At 39.0% G+C, this 21,261-nt stretch overlaps 1 protein-coding gene across 3 annotated transcripts in view; it reads left to right on the top strand.

Annotated features, from left to right (window-relative positions):
• Positions 1–21,261, top strand: part of ttc28 (tetratricopeptide repeat domain 28) — a 412,770-nt gene that overhangs the window by 277,637 nt on the left and 113,872 nt on the right. For all 3 annotated transcript variants that reach the window (XM_066689093.1, XM_066689094.1, XM_066689095.1), the window contains 2 exons: positions 2,756–3,028; positions 8,912–9,042. In XM_066689093.1, coding sequence (XP_066545190.1) covers positions 2,756–3,028; positions 8,912–9,042 — 404 coding nt within the window. The remainder of the gene's footprint in view (positions 1–2,755; positions 3,029–8,911; positions 9,043–21,261) is intronic.

The raw sequence follows: 21,261 nt of genomic DNA, 5'->3' as shown, positions 1-21,261 counted from the left end.
TCCAAAAGTTTTTATCACTGAACCTAATGGCTAAAGTACTGACCCCCTACCCATCTGAAACTCTGTAGGGGTCTTTGAAAACATTTGTTCAATAAGTTGCATAAATTGTTGTTTAATACAGGGCCAAAAATTAAGGAGCCTAAAAACTAAACAGCATTGCAAACTACTACAATGGAGAGCCAAAAGCCAAGACTTCACCCTACATCTACCATGCGGTTTGTTGTTGTGTGGACTGTACCAATTCAGTGGACATTGAGCTGAGAAGTAAGTTTGCTCATGCATCTCTGTTCTTGAAATTAAACAGACCAAACATTAAAAAGATCAAAAGGAGTCAAACGCTCAGTATTTACTAAAGACAAACTCTGTTTATGGGAAACACACAAAGAAAAGTGCTGCTTAAAATGTTTTTTTTTTTTTCCCAGGATCAGCAAAGATTCAATGCTTATGTATGCACAAAATGTCTGCCGTATTGTGACATTAAATGTAATGCACACAATAAGCAAACTTAACTTGTTTAGCCTTCCTTACCAAATAATAATAATAGTAGCTAATAAAAATAATAGTGAAATGCAGAAAAGTAAAATTCTCTTGTTGGTAAATATTAATCTCACAGACGTTTCACAAATCCCAAGAGGTGACATTTTATGTGTCAAAGCTTTCTTCCCTGAGACAAGACACTGTGAAGAAAGCAAGAAGTGTGCACAAACTGCTCATTAAAAAGGGCCTCTGCCAACCAGATCTTCAGAGCGAGTCACTGTGTGTTTTCTTGTACTTTTGTTCCCCGGTTTTGGAGTGTGTACAGCACTTGCTGTCTCATTTGATTGCCTTAAGTATGTGTTTATGAGACTGGGCTCTTTTTTGTTTTTTGTTGTTGTTTTGTGATGCGCCCCAAGTTGATTTATTGGCTGTTTCAAGTGTCATAGCGAACGCAATTACAAGCTGTTTTGCTGATACGCACCCACATTTCAGTAACAAACATTCTCCTGCTCACCCACTGCTTCTGCCAAACTCTCTCACTGCCTCCCTCCCTATCCAGGCACAATCCAAACAGCTCGACGCTACTTGTGTGTGCTTTCTATGCTAACATGACCTGCGGGCAGCAGTTAGATTGTAACCCTCACTGTATCAATCAAAAATATACAAACATTTGTCTCTGCTTTTTAAAGAGACGTTTGTACTGTGCCTTTGCACCTGCTTTTGGAATTGTGGTCGTTTCTGACACCAGTATAATTGAAAATGAGTATCAGATTCTACATACAACATACACAGCACAATTTCACCCAGACACCTCCCTTCTTCCTTAGTTACTAAGAGGGCTGATCATTTATCTACCCTACCTGTCTCCAACAGACATAACTTGAAAGTGACCTCAGAGGGGCAGAAACCCCATGTCTGCTTTTGTGATGTGGAAAAATGTTTCAGTCAGGCGTGCTTCAAAGAATCTGTGCCACAGATGATACGTTTGAAAGATAACTAAGGCACAGCTAAAGAAGTTTAGTAATAGGTTTTCCAGAGTATCTGACCTAATTTCCAACAACCCTAAATATGCTAATGGTAGCTTTAAGTTTATTCATAACCCTGCTTTTGCCCAACTGCATTTTAGCTGAGCTCTGAGTTGCTTTCAACTAAAAAAAAAAAAAAAAGATCCCTCTATTAATTTTAAGGCTGACATGCTGATGAAATGTAAAAGTGGTTGTGGTAGACGAAGGTATTCTGATTATGCAGGTTTCAGGACGTTGTAGCGTTGCTTTGTGTGGTGTGTGCATATTTGGGCGGGAGTAAATCTCACATTCATTTCAAAAGGTCACCTTGTGTCTTGCTTTTTGCAGTTTGCTCTCTCATTTCACTTGCAAAAGTTTAACTTAGCAGTGGAAAAACAATGCAGTAGAAAATTAAATGACTAATACTCACTGGTATTCACGATATACACTAATAGTATTGCAACTTTCAAACAGTACAATAGTCAATCATTCAGTACCTAGATTATTTGATATCAATCAAAATAAAGTTACTTATTCTTTAGAAATACAATCATATTCTATTTCATGAAGTTAGTATTGCCATAATATGAGTCTGTGAAGCACATAGAACAAAACCAGGTTGTCTGTACAGAAATGAACAAATTTAAACAAAAGCAAAAAAAAATCTGTCAAAAGAATATATGTTGTCTACTTCTGCAGAATGAAAACAAATTATTAATATTTCTCTAAGCAACAATTAAGGGATCATATCTCTCAACCAAAGAAAATGGCAGAAGAATTGAATTGGCAAACCAATTTTAAACAATGTATTTAATTACCTTATAGTCTGCAATGCTGGTTTAAGGCTAGGTTAGTTATCAGTACACATAAGTTGAGCATTTAAAAATGAAATTAATCCCTTTCCAGTTGTCAACAACAGCTGAAACATTTCATTTTCGGTTCATGCCGTTCCATACACTACAACCCGTATCTGACAAGGCATTTATTCTGCTGGACGCGATCATCAACTTGGATACCTTTTTCTTGGGGCTACACTGATAATCCTATTATTTTTGTCACCCTCTCAAAAATCAAATCAGACCTTATTAAAGTCTACTGGGTGTCACTTTGTACAGCAAACAGGTCCCCTTTATATGTGATATGTTTGTTCCTTTTTTATGGTGCTGCTTACAATATGTGGAAGCCTAGGCTATCTTGGTAATTGTAGGAGTCGCAGAGTAAGTAGACCTTGTGCTTGACTTTGCCCTTCTGCCCCCTTGTGTCTCTGGCTGTAGAATCACTGGAGCCCACCTACCAGCAGCTGCAGAAGATGAAGCTGGACAAGAGCCCGTTCGTGGTGGTGTCTGTGATTGGCCAGGAGCTGCTGACAGCAGGTCACCACGGGGCGTCTGTGGTTGTGCTGGAGGCCGCCCTGAAGATTGGGACGTGCAGCCTGAAGCTCCGGGGTTCTGTCTTCTCAGCCCTGAGCAGTGCCTACTGGTCCCTGGGCAACACCGAGAAGAGCACTGGCTACATGCAGCAGGACCTGGAAGTAGCAAAGACTTTAGGTGAGAGCCATGAAGTTCAATGCTCTGCTCAATGAGTGCAGATGTACCACAGAGCGCTCCACACAGGCAGCCTTACTTATCCCCCCGAAAGACAGATGAGACAAACCGGGTGTGCACTGTTTTGGCAGGTCCCTTCAACTCATTCCTATTGAATCATGTATGAAATAAGTGTGCATGAACAAATGCACTTTATCACATGACCCCCATGGTAAAATGGATTTGTAAAGTGAACTGCTGTTTCTGTTCTGTGAAGTTTACATACACACTAGGCTGCAAGCACCACATCAATTTCTTTTGTTTTGATTTTGTACTGAAAGTATTACACTGACTTTAGAAAATATTGCCTGTTAGACTTTTTAATGAAGAGTTAATACACTTTATATGTGTATATTCGTTGGTATGTGTGAACAGCTAAGAGGTAGGTATTTCCACTATTGCCATTTCAGAAAACACCATTTTATACTCAGCTGGGTTACATTTACTCACAGTTTGTACCGCAGTCTAAATATAAACAATACTTTCCTGTAAGGTTTGCCCTTTGCCATATTAACACACCCTCCACAACCTTTATCCTGCTTCTAAATTAAAGGCCTTTTTTGTTTCAGCGTTGAATTGAATTGGCCCTATTTCTGCCCACGACTAAGTGGTTTGCACTGGTGTTACCTGTGCCTTTACATCTTTAGACTGTAGACAGGTGGATTTTAAACATGAATTAAACTGCTATTAGTTCTTTACACGGCTGTAGTAATCCACTTTAATGCATACACCTCTAGGTCAGAGAGCAGACATGTCTCTGTGTGCTTTTCAAAGCAAACGAAAGCCTTAAACATGTCTATGCTGCACTGCCTTCTGCCTGTTGTAACTTTAGCTGCAGTTTATGAAATACAACAATTAATTATCTCGGTTGATTTGGTTTTTAAGTCTGTGCAGTGCCGGCAGATAGGTGATGAATTAAGGAACAAACTGTTTCATGGCATTAAACAGACCCTGTGTTGGTTAGTTGGACCTCATAAATGGCCAGTTTAATAATCATTTTCAGCTTAATACACAATCAATATGAGATTTATGTGAGGAGTTGTCACAGGGTATGGAGAGCTCCAGTACGTACAGGTTTGCTTTATGCAGTATTCTTCTAAAAATGCAATTTATTTTTTTATGATGTGTAGGCTGACGGGGTCTGTCAACCCGCTTGCAGAAAAAGGCTTTATATAAATCATATAAGGACATCAGCAAACACAGCCGCCACTTTCTTGGATGCCGTGCATACTTGAGCATAACCAGCATATTGATAGGAGTGCTGAGCACCTCGGGACGTGCAAGGAAAATCAATACAAAATCAACAGTGCGTCACTGGGTTACAGTAGTGCAGCGCAAGAGAAATAAAAGAGAATCATGTTGTGTCCACGTCAGACGAGATCTAACATCCACAGCTACCTTCTGATCGCTTGCATGTTGAATCTGTACATGCACTCGATGTATAATGCTGTTGTTTTATTGGAAAGTGTGATTAGCTAGAATTTCAATAATATGGTATTATATAATAGCAGTAGTATGCTTATTCTTATATCCTGTACAACAATCCTGCTGCCTTTCTCTTGTTGTCCTGAATATAAATACCAAGGACTATTTATATGATTGTTTTAGATTTTCCCAAATCCTTGCAGTTACCTGTCCTTATTAGAAATGCCTAAATGTTGGCGATTTTAGGCCTGTGTTGCTCATTAGCATTCTAATTAGTATTTTGCCTGACCAAACAGCATGTAAATGACTGAAGATGTGGGAATTGCTTGAACGTCTATATCCAATTAATTAAATCAGTAGAATCTCTGTTTCTCTAAACATCACTGTTGTGGCCATAGCTGATGAGAAGAAACATTACCATTGTAGTTGCTAATGAAAATAGCATCCTTTATGTCTAATTACAGTAGCAAGGTATTGTAGAGTGACTTGTACAGTGCTGTATTCTGCAATGAATTCCATTGTAATAAGACGAGGGAAAATGATTCCTTAGAAAGGTTATCTGGAACAATAAAGAGAATTGGATATTTTAATCATTTCTGTGACGCACTAGTACATTGATTCACAGAGGAATAAAATGTTTAGGAAATTGAAAAAAATAAATCAAATTAGAAAAATCTTTGTCAAGAAACTTGCAAAGGTGAGAAATATGCAAATTAATCACAGCTTGACACATGAGACAGTCTTAGCTGTACTTGAAAATGTATGCAGAACAATTTCATATACACAAATAGGTGTGTGAAATACTACACAAACAGATAGATACACATTGTAATCTGATAATGAATAGTTATTTGGACAAAGATTGTTTACATATGTTCCCTTTATCTGTAGTCATCTGTAATATTACCATCTGCTTGAATTCAAGCATGCAAAATATGTTTATATGTATACTCAGTGAAAGATTACATTAAAATGAATAACAACACTGTACCGTAAGGGCTCTGTCAGACTGGTATTTTATCTAAGATGCAACCATTTTTTTGTTTGCCAAAAGTGGTATTATATTTCTTCTCGTTTTTATAGTTTCTGTATCTTCATATTTAGAAAAGGGCAAACCACAACAGAAATAATAATAATAATAGAAAAACAACACAATATATAGCCATGAAAATGCCAGTGTTTATTTAATTTGATGCAGGGGTGAAGCAAATAGCATTTTGATACTGAAGAAATATACAAATATGACAGAAATTAAAACAGATAGATGTTTGGGTTCATTTTAATCATCTTATACTGCATTTTTCAAGGGTGCAAAAGATAAGACTGAACATTTACCATGAGACATTTTTGACAAGTGTTGTATTTATTCTGCCCCATTCGTGAGTCTGATGTTGAAATAAGATCTCTCGTATTTTGTAAAACATTTTTTTTTATAATAAATGTATTCCAACTTGAGCTACAGCGAGGCCCAGATAAATCATCTGATATTGGACAGCGACTTCCAACTGAGCTGACACAATACGCCTCTGGCAAATGCAGAGATGCCATGATGTGACGTGTGGAAGCTGTGATTGGTGTGTGGGTAGAAAGTTTGATTTAATTTATACGTTAATAAGTTGTGTGAACGCTCTCTCTTATGGTACAAGAGATGTAATCGCGTGCAGTTTGGGTGAAAGAACAGAAAAGCTGAGCACAAACATGTGAAATAACATCTTTTACACAATTAGAAATGCCATTAACACGACCCTAACGTATTATTAATGACACACATAAGGATTAGAGAGACAATTTTATAGTAAAAATACCTTTCTGTCTAAAAATGTTTGTCCAGGATCTGCTGTATCTTTAGCTGATCTGTGTTGTGTTTTCATGCTAGTTAAACATAATTAAACTATTTGCTAAATACAAATGTAATTCCTGTGAAACATGCACTATTCGCATTAAAGTTTCCTCAAATGTCACTGGAAAAACTGCTGGTTACCAGACAAATCAAAATTGTATAATTTCCTCTATCCCCTAATATCAGAGCGCAAGGCAGACTTCCACTCTGAAAGGCAGAGTTGAGTGCAGATGTTGAAAGAGAAATCTCTGTGTCATCGAGAGATCAAAACAAGGCCTCTGACTTCATTCCGGAAACTTATTTTTAAGGAAACCATAACGTAAAGTAAAAACAAAGCACATTCAGACTGGAATTGTCAGTAAGTACAAATGATTTAGGTTGAGGAAAAACTGAGATTTAAGATTAAGCCCTCTTCCCAAATACTCTTTCAAATTCCAGACCTATAATCTTGGCACTGCAGTACAAATCAGGCTACTCTGGCTGGATGACTCATATATATATATATATATATATATATATATATATATATACACACACTCACCTAAAGGATTATTAGGAACACCTGTTCAATTTCTCATTAATGCAATTATCTAACCAACCAATCACATGGCAGTTGCTTCAATGCATTTAGCTGTGTGGTCCTGGTCAAGACAATCTCCTGAACTCCAAACTGAATGTCTGAATGGGAAAGAAAGGTGATTTAAGCAATTTTGAGCGTGGCATGGTTGTTGGTGCCAGACGGGCCGGTCTGAGTATTTCACAATCTGCTCAGTTACTGGGATTTTCACGCACAACCATTTCTAGGGTTTACAAAGAATGGTGTGAAAAGGGAAAAACATCCAGTATGCGGCAGTCCTGTGGGCGAAAATGCCTTGTTGATGCTAGAGGTCAGAGGAGAATGGGCTGACTGATTCAAGCTGATAGAAGAGCAACTTTGACTGAAATAACCACTCGTTACAACCGAGGTATGCAGCAAAGCATTTGTGAAGCCACAACACGTACAACCTTGAGGCGGATGGGCTACAACAGCAGAAGACCCCACCGGGTACCACTCATCTCCACTACAAATAGGAAAAAGAGGCTACAATTTGCACAAGCTCACCAAAATTGGACAGTTGAAGACTGGAAAAATGTTGCCTGGTCTGATGAGTCTCGATTTCTGTTGAGACATTCAGATGGTAGAGTCAGAATTTGGCGTAAACAGAATGAGAACATGGATCCATCATGCCTTGTTACCACTGTGCAGGCTGGTGGTGGTGGTGTACTGGTGTGGGGGATGTTTTCTTGGCACACTTTAGGCCCCTTAGTGCCAATTGGGCATCGTTTAAATGGCACGGCCTACCTGAGCATTGTTTCTGACCATGTCCATTCCTTTATGACCACCATGTACAGGTCTCTGATGGCTACTTCCAGCAGGATAATGCACCATGTCACAAAGGTCGAATCATTTCAAATTGGTTTCTTGAACATGACAATGAGTTCACTGTACTAAACTGGCCCCCACAGTCACCAGATCTCAACCCAATAGAGCATCTTTGGGATGTGGTGGAACGGGAGCTTCGTGCCCTGGATGTGCATCCCACAAATCTCCATCAACTGCAAGATGCTATCCTATCAATATGGGCCAACATTTCTAAAGAATGCTTTCAGCACCTTGTTGAATCAATGCCACGTAGATATATGTATGGGATTAAAGCAGGCAGTCAGTGTTCTCCAGTTTCATGCGGTTTATGGTATTATTTATAACAGCATGTGCGATTTCTACTTATGTACCATAATACCCATTTGATATGGATTGGCTTAGAAGCTATTTTGAAACACACATTACACAAAGTGTGCACCACACTAAACCCATTTAGCGTAATTACCACCACAGGATCATATATCCCAACTTTATGATGCCTCTTTTCACACCAGTGTGAGAGGTTAGCACCACTGTTATTTCCTCCTCTCGTTTTTTTTTTTTTTTGTATTTTCCTTTTTCAAAAATGAATGGCTTTAGCTGAACAATGAGTGCAGTGTGTGTGTGAGGCAGCACTCGGTGGAGATCTGAATGTCTGTGTAAACAGGAACCGATCTTCAGACCCTTCTGGTACAATGCGCACATTTAGAACAACATTGTGTGGCTCAGACAGCAGTCCTTTCCAAAGTCAGGTATATTTTCTGTGTAGTGTTTATTTCACCCGTGTGTTTTGCTCACTCCAGCATCTTGCCAAGGACAAAACCCCGCCAACATCACAAATATTGTTTCTGAAGTTTGCCTCAGGGAGCAGCACCGAGCACATTCTTACACAGCACATCAGACAACCTTTGCCAAAGATCAAATTATACACACTTGAAAGGGTCGTCATTGTTTTTCAAAAGCAAAAATACCACAACATTATTTATGCTTTGTTAAAAACTAAAAATTTAAAACATGAGTCACTGATTCCTGTTGATTATTTTTGTTTAAATAATGCATCAAGGCATCATTTATAAGGATTTTTATAATGCTTGGCAAAAACACAGAATTCCAATGCTGCCGATTGTGAAAGACCATAGCTGTAACCCCATCGCTGTTCTTGCTCCTCATGTTTTTCCAGGTGACCAAACCGGTGAATGTCGGGCCCATGGAAACCTGGGATCGGCATTCTTCTCCAAAGGCAACTACCGGGAGGCCCTGACCAACCACAGACACCAGCTGGTCCTTGCCATGAAGCTGAAGGACAGGGAGGTAGGCCCCCGGGGACCCGGAGTAACACAAACTATGTGGCTATCACTACTTGGGGCCTAGACTAATCCTGCAACACCGTGTCATGGTGTGTGAACCCCAAAAGAGCCTCTGCTATCTTTCTACTGAGTCAAACAGTGATTTAAAAAAAAAAAAGTTCCACAGACTTCCAAGTATATATCCTCATTTGGAATATATATTATACAGTTTACAATATTTCAGTGAAATGCGTTGTCTATTTTGCATGTGTCAGTATTTCCCAGAAATCCCCAAAGCGGCTTTAGCTGTCTCCTTACACGCTTCCAGGTCTTTTTGTTGACACGTGAACAATAGTACATGTCAGATTGAAATGTTTTTTCCATATGTGGGGGGTGGTCTCTGTTCACACTCCGCTCCGTGTTCTCGTGCTGACCTCTGCGCCGATTGTTCTCAGTGACAGGTGTTCATTCCATCGCTGTTGCGGCAGACAGTGCATAATTCCCTGCTTCCTCTCTCCCTGCCCCCCCACCACCCTCCCCTGCCTTTCTGTGCCGAGCCTGGGGTTTGTTTGTCTTTCTAAGGATATTTGAAAGATTTTTTTCGCAGCCCATTTCAGATGGGGAAAACAACGGACAAAGAAAGTAATCACTGATGACGATTAAACAACAACTTTTAATCACACCAGAGTTTAAACTAATCCTGGTGTTACAGTAATATGTCGTCTTTAAAATGTAGCTTTTTTGATTTTGTGTTGATGTTTTTTCTTCTTTTCTATCTAAAATGTGCTCTGCTAGTTTCCACTGTCCCAATACCATAGTGAACTCTTTTTTTTTTTTTGTACTGGTTAGAAACCTCGCCATTTGGTCTGGCATGAGTTAAGGCACTATTGTAGCAAGCGGTGTTGTGTGATTTTCCCTTGTGAATTATTGTGAATTATTGAAGAGGGCTAATGTGAATGCTTAGTACAGGTTTGTTTACACATAATGACTTTAAAGGCACCATGATTACCTGTGTGTTACTACCATACCTGTGTGTTTTTTTTGTTTTCAGTAGTTTGTTTTTTAAATTACCAGGTCATGAAAGCAGGTCTCCGAGGTTGTACTACAGTTTTGTTACTACAGTCTGGCATGGAGTTGGTGTGTCTTTTTCTGAGTTAGGCATTTGACAATATAAACAGTGTACATTTCCTATTTGTACTGTTCTGGTCTCTCAACAAAGATAAGACTGGTATTGTTATTGCATAGCAAATACTACCTGACAAGCTGCTCTCAACATAAAAATAGAAAAGCTTTTCTTGTTTTTTTGCTTAAAAACATAGGAGGTTATCATTTGTCTCTGTTCCACTTATATCTTTTCATGCTTTGCTAAGGTCTGGTTGTCAATTCATATCATTGTCAATCAATTCATATAGTCAAGAACAAGGGAAGTACAGTTAGTTGTGGCATACCTTACCTGCTTTCTTACTCTGGTTTGTTTTAGCACAGCATTGTCTGAGAACCCTTTGGAGGTGCTAGTGCAGTGATTTGCGCCTGCCTTTCATTACTCTTCAACAAAGACAGATAGACAAAAGGCCTGGCAAAGAAACGCATATGGTTAGTCGAACAGCCCGAGAGAGTTAATTTCCAAGCGTGTCTGTGTGGTGTCAGTACATACTCTTCTCTGTAGCTTCTCAACACTACACCTGTTCATCAACTTCCAGGACCTGTGTGGATCTCTCCCTTCAACAAATTTCACTTGAGAAGAAACCCAGTGATGTTTTTTTTTGGTGTGTGTATCAGCAAAAGGGTAAGGGTTTTTGGAAAGGAAATGGGAAATAATAATCATAGCCCTTTATTAGAGTTTTGTTTAATTCGTTAGCCAGATGGTTGGTGTAATTAAAAGCCGCAAGGTGGTTTGTGTAAAAAAAGCTGAGATGCCTGGATTGCTTCTCGTGTGCAGCCATAGGATATTAATTGGGCTCTTCCTGGTGACATCATCCTGACCACACTTAGGCTGGAAGAAAAACAAAGTCTTTTTTAGACAGATTATTCTACATGCTGGATCAAGTGTTGTATTTTTTTCCAAAGGAACAGCTGGGAGAATAGTATTTCTTCTCATATTTTACCTTTCTTTAATCAATTTGGAGGATTTGTAAATAGATAATCCCTCTATGTAAACTAATGTCAACTTGCTGGTCATTTTTTTTTTTATAGATTATCATTATTTTTGTTGTTATTATTGTTTAAATATGTAAAATTATTCAGGAATAATCTCTCCAGTTGCAGTTAAACAGCCTTACAGCAGTTCTGTATTGAAGTTAGGAAAATAAATTGTGATAAAAGACTAAAATGACCATTCATATTTTCGTTTTTGGTTATCATTAAAGGCAAAATTGATCATTTTACACACACGGTTAATTCATACATGGGTGTGGGTAATCACGAAGCTGTGACATGAAGCATGTGCCTGGTTATTATCTGTTAATCTAATATAACAGAATCACTAGAGAAAGATATTGCCCTCCTTAACCTCCCCAGTTCCTGCCTAGTGGCAATAAACTGTGCGGAACAATACTTGTCTTTCCCTGAACAAGAAAGTGAACAAAAATAAATTCACTTCAGATTTCTCCCCGGTGAAAATGAGGATTCCACTGATTACTTTAAAAAGTTAATCATTTTTAGTGGACCATAAAATTACTTAAATGCCACTTTACTTCTCATTTATTATTGTATATATTTGTCCCACCTGGAGAATTGTCCTACGCAATTTTGTATACAGCACAATAAATTGCAAATCAAACTTTTTTTATTTTCTTGTTTGTTTGTAATACAGAATTAATTTTGGTCTCTAGTAATATAATTTCCAAATGAAGATATTCCTGGAAGTGGGGAGTGTTGTGTTCCCTGGATCCTTTCTCTCTCTCTCTCTCTCTCTCTCTCTCTCTCTTCTCACTGGCGAGGCTTGCAGTAGGTTCTCTTATTGAAATTCATGGCTGCAAGTGGTAAATGGCTTATTAAATCCATATCTGGAGAAATATCCTTGTGAAACCAAATCACATTAGCCAGTGGAGCCAGGGAATGTGTGTGAGTACTCTTGCATGAAAGTGTTGTCAGCCAAGAGCCATGCGCAGTCACAGCCCGGGCTGCAGGCTGTGTGCTTCAAGAGCAGACTCTCTCACATTGCATACGCTGCCTTTTCTGTTTGGTTAACCAACATCTGATCTGAAGTCGCAAAACACTGTAATGATACATAATACTGAGAGAGACAAAGGAATCACAGTGTCAATTGTGTGAGATCCCCAACGTGGTCATTTGACAATATGTGACGGAGGCACTTGTGGGAGTGGGAGAGTTTTTGAGGTGTGTGTTTCAGGATCCAGACCTGTGACCTGTAATACTCCTGAAATCCAAGTCAGTCAGGTCATTTCCAAGGTTCTTAAGAAGTGTTATATCGTCCTTGGTAAAAACAGTAGTTTTATTTTTTCAAATCTGGACACAATTCTACCTGATATGTAAAGAAATGCATTTTAATTCAGCTCTTTTTTTACAGTGTAAAGAAAATAAAAAGATATCAGAACATTTTCACAACTCTGCTTCTCTAGTGGACCATCTCAGTAGACCCCACATAACTAATATCAAAACCAAAACAGAGCTACAATTGCAAACATACTAGATCAACACATTTGAAGAAACCTTAATATTCTGACTTACGTGATCCACGAATCACAATCGGAAAAGTTTATCAACTGCTTAGCTTGAGCATTATGTAAGATCAAAACACAGTGAACAAACCCCTAATTCACAAGTAATTATCTGCACGGATGTGGGGTCTTCATGTCAGTAGCCTGTTTGATGCTGGAGTCTGTCATTGCAATCTTTGCCATATAAATACAATCACCCTTCCTTAATCTTGTGAGGCAGCTGAAAGACTCCCAGAGAAATTAAGCAATGTGTTTCTCATTGGAGATGCAAGCAGTCCACCCACCCGCTACGATGATAATGTGAAGAAAGTCTCACAGACTTAACCATGCTCCTTTGCTTTCTTCTTTTATCCCCCCCTCCCTTTTCCCTTTTTTAAATGCCCAACTTCCAAATACCAGTGTTACCACAGAGACTCAACAACGTAATCGCTCTGCCTGTCTCCAAGGCCTGCAGACGCCTGCGATTACAGCCCTGTGCTTTAAAAATAGCAGGCAAATGAGGGAAAATCATAAAGTAGAAAGTCTGAAATGATGGCTTGTGTGGATGGAGCTTTGCCAGCAAGAGACGTCTTATGGAAGCCTGAGAAAAGGTCTGGGGGGTGAGTCGGTGGGTTTCCCTGAAGGTTTTATCTCATCACAACAATTTCTGAATGGGACTTTACAGATCTGGAGTCGAGTCATTCAGTTTTGACAAAGCTGTCTTTTCCTCTCGGAGCAAATGAGATGATTGCCTGCGCAATGGAGAGTTTCAGAAAGGGGCAGACATTGGGACTGTGTCAGGGACCACCCCAGTTTAAGCACATGAATGGATTTTGCCCATTAAAGAAACATTACCCTAGAAGACGTAGTTTTTCATATGTACTGTAAGCTTTGAAGTGGTTCCCGTCCCCTTCTGTTCTTCTCCATGACTTTTTTCTAATTTATTTCTATGTATCATTCCGCTAGGGATTAAAAAAAGTATATGTCAAAAACAGACGCAGTATGAATGTGTGTGTGTGTGTGCATGTGTGTGTGTATATATGTATATATATTTAAATTACTCTTCTTTTATACTACTATCGCAGAAGCCAGCCACACCAAGGAGCTATTTTAAGCACAATAATGTATTTAGCATGAAATGAGTAAGGGGTATTTTAATATGTCAACTATGCTTTCACTTCACAATGATGTTTTCATAAGAGATTTCCTGAAAATGAATTCTATCTAAAGCCATATTCCTTCCTATATTTATTAATGTATTTAGTTATGAGCAAAAACAATGTTCATTTACGAAATATTTGTAAGTATAATAATTGTAGGCTATAGTAGAATAGCTGTAATTGTAATTGTCCCCCATTATTACGGGGGGTGTCATAATTAGCCATTAACGTATGTGTTGATTACTTAATCACTCCTCGGGCCTGTTCCATTTGATAAGCTTGATTGACAACAAGCGTCTCTCAAGTAGATAATCTGTGAGCTGGTCCAATCTTTTTTTTAAGCAACGGCATTGCTTTTTTGCTATGCAACGTCCTACCTCTGTTTGCTTTTAGAAAATGGACCCTTCAGCTAACTGCACTTTCATTAGCTCTTCTCTGGCAAACTGCTACATTGCAGAACAAGAGGAATCAAATTCTCTCCACACTGACCCAGTTGCTGAGGCGCTTACCAAGTAGCAAAGACACGATTACAATGACCAGAACCCAGGCAATCAGAGGGGGCTGTGTCAGGGCATTGCAAACATGCTTTTGCCTGCTGTGTTGGGTAAAGGAGCCATTAAAAAGTCATTAATGTGCTATTCCCGAGCTTCAGGCTCTTTCATCTTGCTGCTCAAAGGAGGCAGAGGGCAGTTCAGCCATATGCCCTTTCGATGTTTCAGCTCCCTATTGATTGAAACCAGGGATTTATAATGCGGTTCCTTGCTAATTAGAAGTATGCTGAGATTTTATAGAGGCACCTGACCTACGTTGAGCTGTTTTTAGTTATAGAGGGAGGCTAAGGAGTTTCCAAAACTCTCAGTGGAGCGCTGCAAGAGCGTAATACTTCTCCTTGTGTATGGATTTTATTAGGATTTATAGAGGACAGATTATAATATAAAAACCAAACACACGTAAGAAACACAGATGGCAAGTGCCTTAATTGTTCCCAGCATCCCCCGGCACTTTGTCTGTAGTGGTCCGATAGAAGCTGCAGCGTTGTGTGGAAACTTATTTGTGTGTTCTTTTCCACTCACAGAGACTGGGTCAATATCCCACAATGGGTTTACAAAAAAGAGAAAGTGGTCTAAGGCACGTTTGGTTTAATGACAATCGAATTCCCGCTAACGAGGTCCACAGATAGGTACAAATGGAAGTTTTATATTTCCTGATTTAAAAGGGAACCCTGGGAATAAAATCAGATTTTACAGCACAGTGAAACCGTTTTTAACAAATACCCAATTTCAAATGCACGTCCTTGTAGGCATGCAAATAGGAGAAGTTTACTCCCGATAACAAATGTTTTCAATCAAGTTGTAATCAGTATCAAAATTAAGAATAAACATCTTCTAGAACAGGAAGTCAATCCCAGTAGGAATTAACAGTGAATGTTTTTTTCCCCCTGGTCAGATGTAAGGTGTTTCTTGTTTTCCTCCTCTGCAGGGGAACTTTGACCTCAAGGAAGCTATAGCTCTTTCCACCACTGTTAGTTTGTGGATTTTCTCCCCCTACTGAATGGGCCTGTTCATTGAACCTTCAAGAACAAACACAGAGGGGGTTTATTGAGAAATCAGAGCTATGTTATGAGCCTTGCCAACAACAACATCAACGCAAATGTACAAATGAAACGCCTCTCTGGCAAAGCTGGAGAACATGGTTTTCAAAGAGCTATTGGCATAAGGTCAACATCCATTCAATGAAGGCACTATACACAAACACAATGTAATAAGAGGGACAATGTCACCCACAAAGCGATGTACCTTTAGCTGTGGGTAATAAGTCCACAATGATTGCTTCTCTTAACACTTTTGTGTGTGTGTGAATGCTTCCAAAGACTGCTTAGTGTCTCATAGTGACTGTGGTGTTTGCACATTATGGGTTCTTTCAATGCAACTGCACACTCTTTCTTCAGGGGACAATGACTGAGGTTAGTAATAAATGTAATTGCGCATTATTGTTTACCTGCTCTCAATAACCAAGGCTTCCAAACTCCATTTCGCCCTTGGCAGCGCAGGGACTAAATCTTTATACAATTAGTGACTTATTGTCCACACCTGACCAATCTCCGCCTTTTAATGAATGAAGTCCACTCTCATTAGTGTGAAGTGAATGCAATAAAAATATTCTAAGTAACATATCTAAAGCACTGTTGAAGTGAATTACAAAAGTAAACTAGAAAGCTAATTCTTTAATGAACGTTTACAACATGCGTACCCACACGGGCTAATGCTCTCGCTGGCCACTTTGCATAAGTAAATTTGAAAGCCATGCTGAATTAGACTTACAAGACCTAAACTCACGCTGGGTTGAACCAAAAAAAAGACGAGAAATGCAATCACTCGGGTCACCTGAGCACAGGACAGATTAATTAGAGGGTCCACTTAGGTTGTGATTCAGAAACATGCCTCTTAGAAGAATTGGATCGCCAACAGTTTATTTAACAAAATCACATTCATTAATTTTACACTACCACACTGCACACGGCAGAAACACACACTCCCTAGCTTACTGGTTTAGAACTTGTGTTTGCATAAATCTATAATTTTGAGACACATTTGCTGGCAGGCAATAAATTACCAGAAATATATTTTCCAAATGAAAATAGAGTGTTTTGTGAAATAAATAGTTTTTGCAGCTCTTGAACCAAAAAGAGCGCGTTTGACAGTAGTTTGAAAACTGTGCTGAGTGAAAGCTAATTGTATTTATTTTTGTTGTAAGTTTAATAGTTTGGGGAACCAGCTCGATTTCGCCCTATGTCACATGGCAATGTAATCCTTTCCCTGAGGCCACTATAGTATCTAGTGGTTTGTGTCCCATCTTACAAAACATTTTAAGTTGATTTCCTTCAGAAGCCCAGGACAGAACATTTCAGTGTCTGAAACATGCACCACTCCTCTACTAACCAGCCTCTGTGTCTATTGAAGGATTTGTGGCAAAGTAAATGCTAGTAATCCAAAAGCAGAGGCGCCCTGAGACTGCCCCTGTTATCAGATTATAATGCAGCTCACAAATCACCCATGGGAATAGCTTTAAAATATCTTGATTCCACTGCATATACAGTAGTGCATCTGGCTAGAGTGGATTATAGTCACAAAACATTCAGATAACAGTGATTGTGTTTCAGGCTACTCGACATAAGATTAAATAACCCTGAGGTGGATTTGAATGAATACATTTTTTGGGTTTTGTTGTTTTGTCCATTTTATTGTTTTTTTTTCTCTTTTCTTTTTTAGAATATGAAAAGTGTTTAGTGTCATCTGAGAAACCGGAGTTGTTATATCCATCCTTGAGTGAGCAGGGATTATGGGCTCTATCCTGCTAGCTTTTGAGTGTAATCGGAATAAAACGGGTTCTTATTTGCTATCCTTCTGGGTATCATTTACTTGCAAAAATATGAAAAGATTTAAGGGAAACGCATGAACGCTGAAACGATTGGATTTCACGAAGCTCAACCATGGCAAAGCCATCACAACATGGCGCTCTACTACAGTGTGTCTTATAGTACAAAATATGTAAAGAATTGTTTTTTTACAAGCGATTTTGTTTTCCTGTAAATGTCAGAGGCCCGTTGGAAGGCCAACGTTTGCTGTAGATGGTAGCCTTTCAGATGGTGTACCAGGCTCTGTGCTGCCAGAGTGGGGTGGGTGCTACGAGAGCCGAGCAGGGAATTGCCTCCGTTTTGGCGGCCGATCGATGGAAGGGGCCTGTCAGCGAGATGAATGGCCCCTCTGATATTGTCTGGCTTGCCGAAGTGACCCTGAGAGGCATTCTGGAGTTGTGATGAATCCTGACAGGCTTTTCCACAGTACAGACTCTCTCCCTCCCCTCCTCTCCTGTCCATTCTTGAATTTGTGGTATTACTGGAGGTTTCCTAGGGAACATGAGCAGGATGGGGGGGCAGGGGAGATTCCTTCAGCTAGTGCAGTTTATATGGAAGAGTCGTGGGGTCAAATGCAAGAATCCCTTTCATAATTCAGTTACAGCAAGAATGTTAGATTCTGTCTTGGTACTAAACTTAATACGGTACAGAAATGGATGTCTTCACATAATTAATGTATTGAAGGGGGGAGCAGGGAGAAAAATTCCTTCCAATAGAGGCTTATAAGAATTAAGCCAGACAGAAGTCATTGCAAGGGGATCAAAGCAGTTTCCATTGGATTTTATGTTCTTAACAAATAAATTAATATCTCAATTTAGTCACAGATTATAATTCATGAAGAAAACAGGCAAAAAAAGATAGAAACTGGAGTTTAATCCTGAAATGTATCCTGACTTTACTGAAACGATATAATATCCCTCTCATGCTATGTTTAGTTCTTTTGTTTGTTTGTAACGGGGATGCAGAGTTTTTAAAAACTTGTCCTTGTAAAGAAAATGTCCTGACTATACTATTATTCAATATCATGTAAGCTTTAATCAGGACCATTATAGAAAATGTTTATGTCTCTATTAGAAATTTATTTTTTGTTTTGGGGTGGGAGTGGAGGGTGAAACCACATCGAATCCCCAGGTCAAGTGTTGCCCTAGGAACACAAATTAACATTTGTGTTAACGTGAGCAGATATAATTACGGAGGACAATGACTTGGACTAGTCTTGCACGTGAGAGAGCAGAAGCGAGGAGTAGTTTTCTAAATGTCACTGCCGTCTGGACAAGAAGCGGCTCAGGTTGTAGTGGACAATAAAGATATACCTCCTTGCAGGGTCTGCTGCAAGTCTCACAGCCCAGGGCAGACGCTGTTTGCTGTTGAGGAATGGTTTGGCTATATAATGGTGACACTAAATAAATGCTGTGATCAGTGAGTTTGTAGACTTGCTGTCAGGCTATTGCATTGTCCCTTTCAAAAAAGTCCTTTGTAATCAAATAGTGACCATGTTGGACTCGTATATCAATCATTATATAACAATGTAGACAAGGGTTTGAAAATTATATTACTTTTTATCATGCTTTATACAATGGCATTGTGAATTTAAATTAGATTTTTACGATTGATAGAAGTAGATATGAAATGCAAAGAAAATTCTACTTTTTTGTGCACTCTATAATTACACAGTAATTATGTGTAGCCTAAATCCAACACAGAAATTGTTTTATAAATTTGCTATAATATAAAAAAATATCTAAGAAAATGACTATAGTGCTAAATCATTGTCTAGCAATTAACGACAAAGATAACGAATTGATTTCCATTAAAAGTGCCAACCACTGGAAAGTAAGTTTGGTTGTTGAAAGGGAAATGAATGACGTCACTCTGGGTAATTTGTAATTTACCAAACTCCGAATTGCAGTGCCAGCATGCATGATTTAGGTGCCAGCTGTGTTGCTGCAGTTTTTGCACAGCAGAGAGATGCAGTAGAAGCACAGATAACTCGTTGAAATTGTGCCAGGCGTGTTGAATCAGTCATTTTTTGGGGCTGAATTTTGCCTTTTTTTGTGCATAGAGTACTTTAATTGATCCAGCACAGCCCACTGAACAATACAAGGTTTGCAAATTGGTCATTGAGTATTTGGAACCCACATTGACCCGCCTTGTTTGAGATGTGTGGGACATTTACCCAGCATCACCACCAATGCACTTCCTGTGAAAACCCATTAGCTATTCCATGTGTATTGAGCTCCTAAGTGACTGTGGTTTTCCCCATCTGTTTAGCAGTGACTGTACCACAGGAGTAATTTAAAGGGTTGGAATCGCATCCTGTTCCCTGGCCAATCGATAACCGACTGTCAGGGAGATAAATGGGGGCTTTAGGAAGTCCATTTTAATGAAGGCAAGAGGCTTGTTTACTCTGGAGGTGTCAGCCGGTGGTGTGGGGTCCAGTAGAGAGCTGGAATAGGTTTTCATTAGGAGAACACACACCACTTCCTCACCTGACTCCCATTGCAATGCCAGGCACAGCCAAATCGACCCACAATGCATCAGCAACACCACGGGACATGCTGCAATATGACCTGCTCTTGTCCTTGTTAGAGTGGATTATTGAGGAGATCTTATGTTTATTTGATGTTGTCTTGGTAATAAACTTTGTATTGTATTTATTGTCCTTTATTCTGCACCTATTTCTAATAGTCTTGTACAGCCACTTGGATTAGCATTACAGCCAAATAAAATAGGTAAATGGTTCTTTGTGGTTTTAGAACTATATTGACATAAATAAAACTGCTAAAATGAAAGCTTGTGGTCTCTAGGATTCAAATATACAACATATAACATTAAATTATATGGTACAGTAATAATGATAAACATACCACAGTCTGTAAGAATCATTTACCTGGTATTTGTTTCTTTGACAATGGACAAATGGTTGTATCGTTGCCAGTTAATCATATTCAGAATGAAAGTCTAATCTTAACCTGCAATAGTCCCTCTCTGCCAATATAATAGACAATTTGAATAGTGAATTCTGATTGTAATGGAGTTTGCGGGATTACTCATGCATGCATCTGTTTGTTTCTTCTTCATAAAAGCTATATTCATGCTGAGCTGTTTGTCACCAGCAACTGGCTTCCTTTAGGTCAAATGGAAAAGAGTTGATCGGAAAACAAACATTAAAAGGGGGCAAAGAAGTGCAACACAACACAGTGGAGGCACAGGTTCTGGTACAAAGAGACTTTTCTGTATTTTATTCAAGGCTGAGGGCCAGTACACCTTTAGGGGGCAAAACAAAACATGTTATTGTTTACCAGCAAAATAGAGTAAAATTCTAGGTATTTTTTGAGACGATTTACTGTTGTATTGAAATCCTTTCTAGACCTGTGTAGCCTAAACTGCTTGATGGAGAAACAAAACTAACTTATCAAATAATAAGGCCAACAGTGCTTTTGTTACAGTCACTAAACACAAACCTTGGCAGTGGTTCTTTATGTTCTTTGCCTACTTATTTTTCTTTTGCAGTTTGTCTTGCATCTCTGTCCCTTTCTCCGTGTGATTTGTAGACCATAAACCTTGAGCTGGCTTTTCCCTTTTATATTTTGTCAGCTTTGTCCATAGAGTGTGTGAGTCAGCTGACCTCACAGAACTACCAACACCTGCTGAGTTTTATGGGTTTTAAACCTGTAAGAAGTTTAGCATTCTGGCGGGATATATAGATGATTCTGACCCAACCCCGCACTGATTGTTATATTAAAGATTTTCAGCAAATAATTCCAAGCTGTTGTTCAACACTAGCTATTGCCACCACTGAAGGCCTTCCAGCTATCTTGTTGTAATTGACTCATTAGCTACATAATGTAAATTGAAGTGTGTTACTCTTAAGTTAGCATTTACAGAAATGGCCAGGATTAATGGCCTTGTTTTTTGTGTATTCTTACAGTGTTCCTCCACAATTGTAATTTGAGTTTAAGATTGCAAGCTTGTCAAAAAATGTTATGTGCTTGATTATGCTTATGAAG

This window comes from Amia ocellicauda, chromosome 17, assembly GCF_036373705.1.
Source record: "Amia ocellicauda isolate fAmiCal2 chromosome 17, fAmiCal2.hap1, whole genome shotgun sequence".
NCBI lineage: Eukaryota > Metazoa > Chordata > Actinopteri > Amiiformes > Amiidae > Amia > Amia ocellicauda.
The sequence above is the reverse complement of the archived record's forward strand: the minus strand, read 5'-3'. Positions and strand labels throughout refer to the sequence as shown.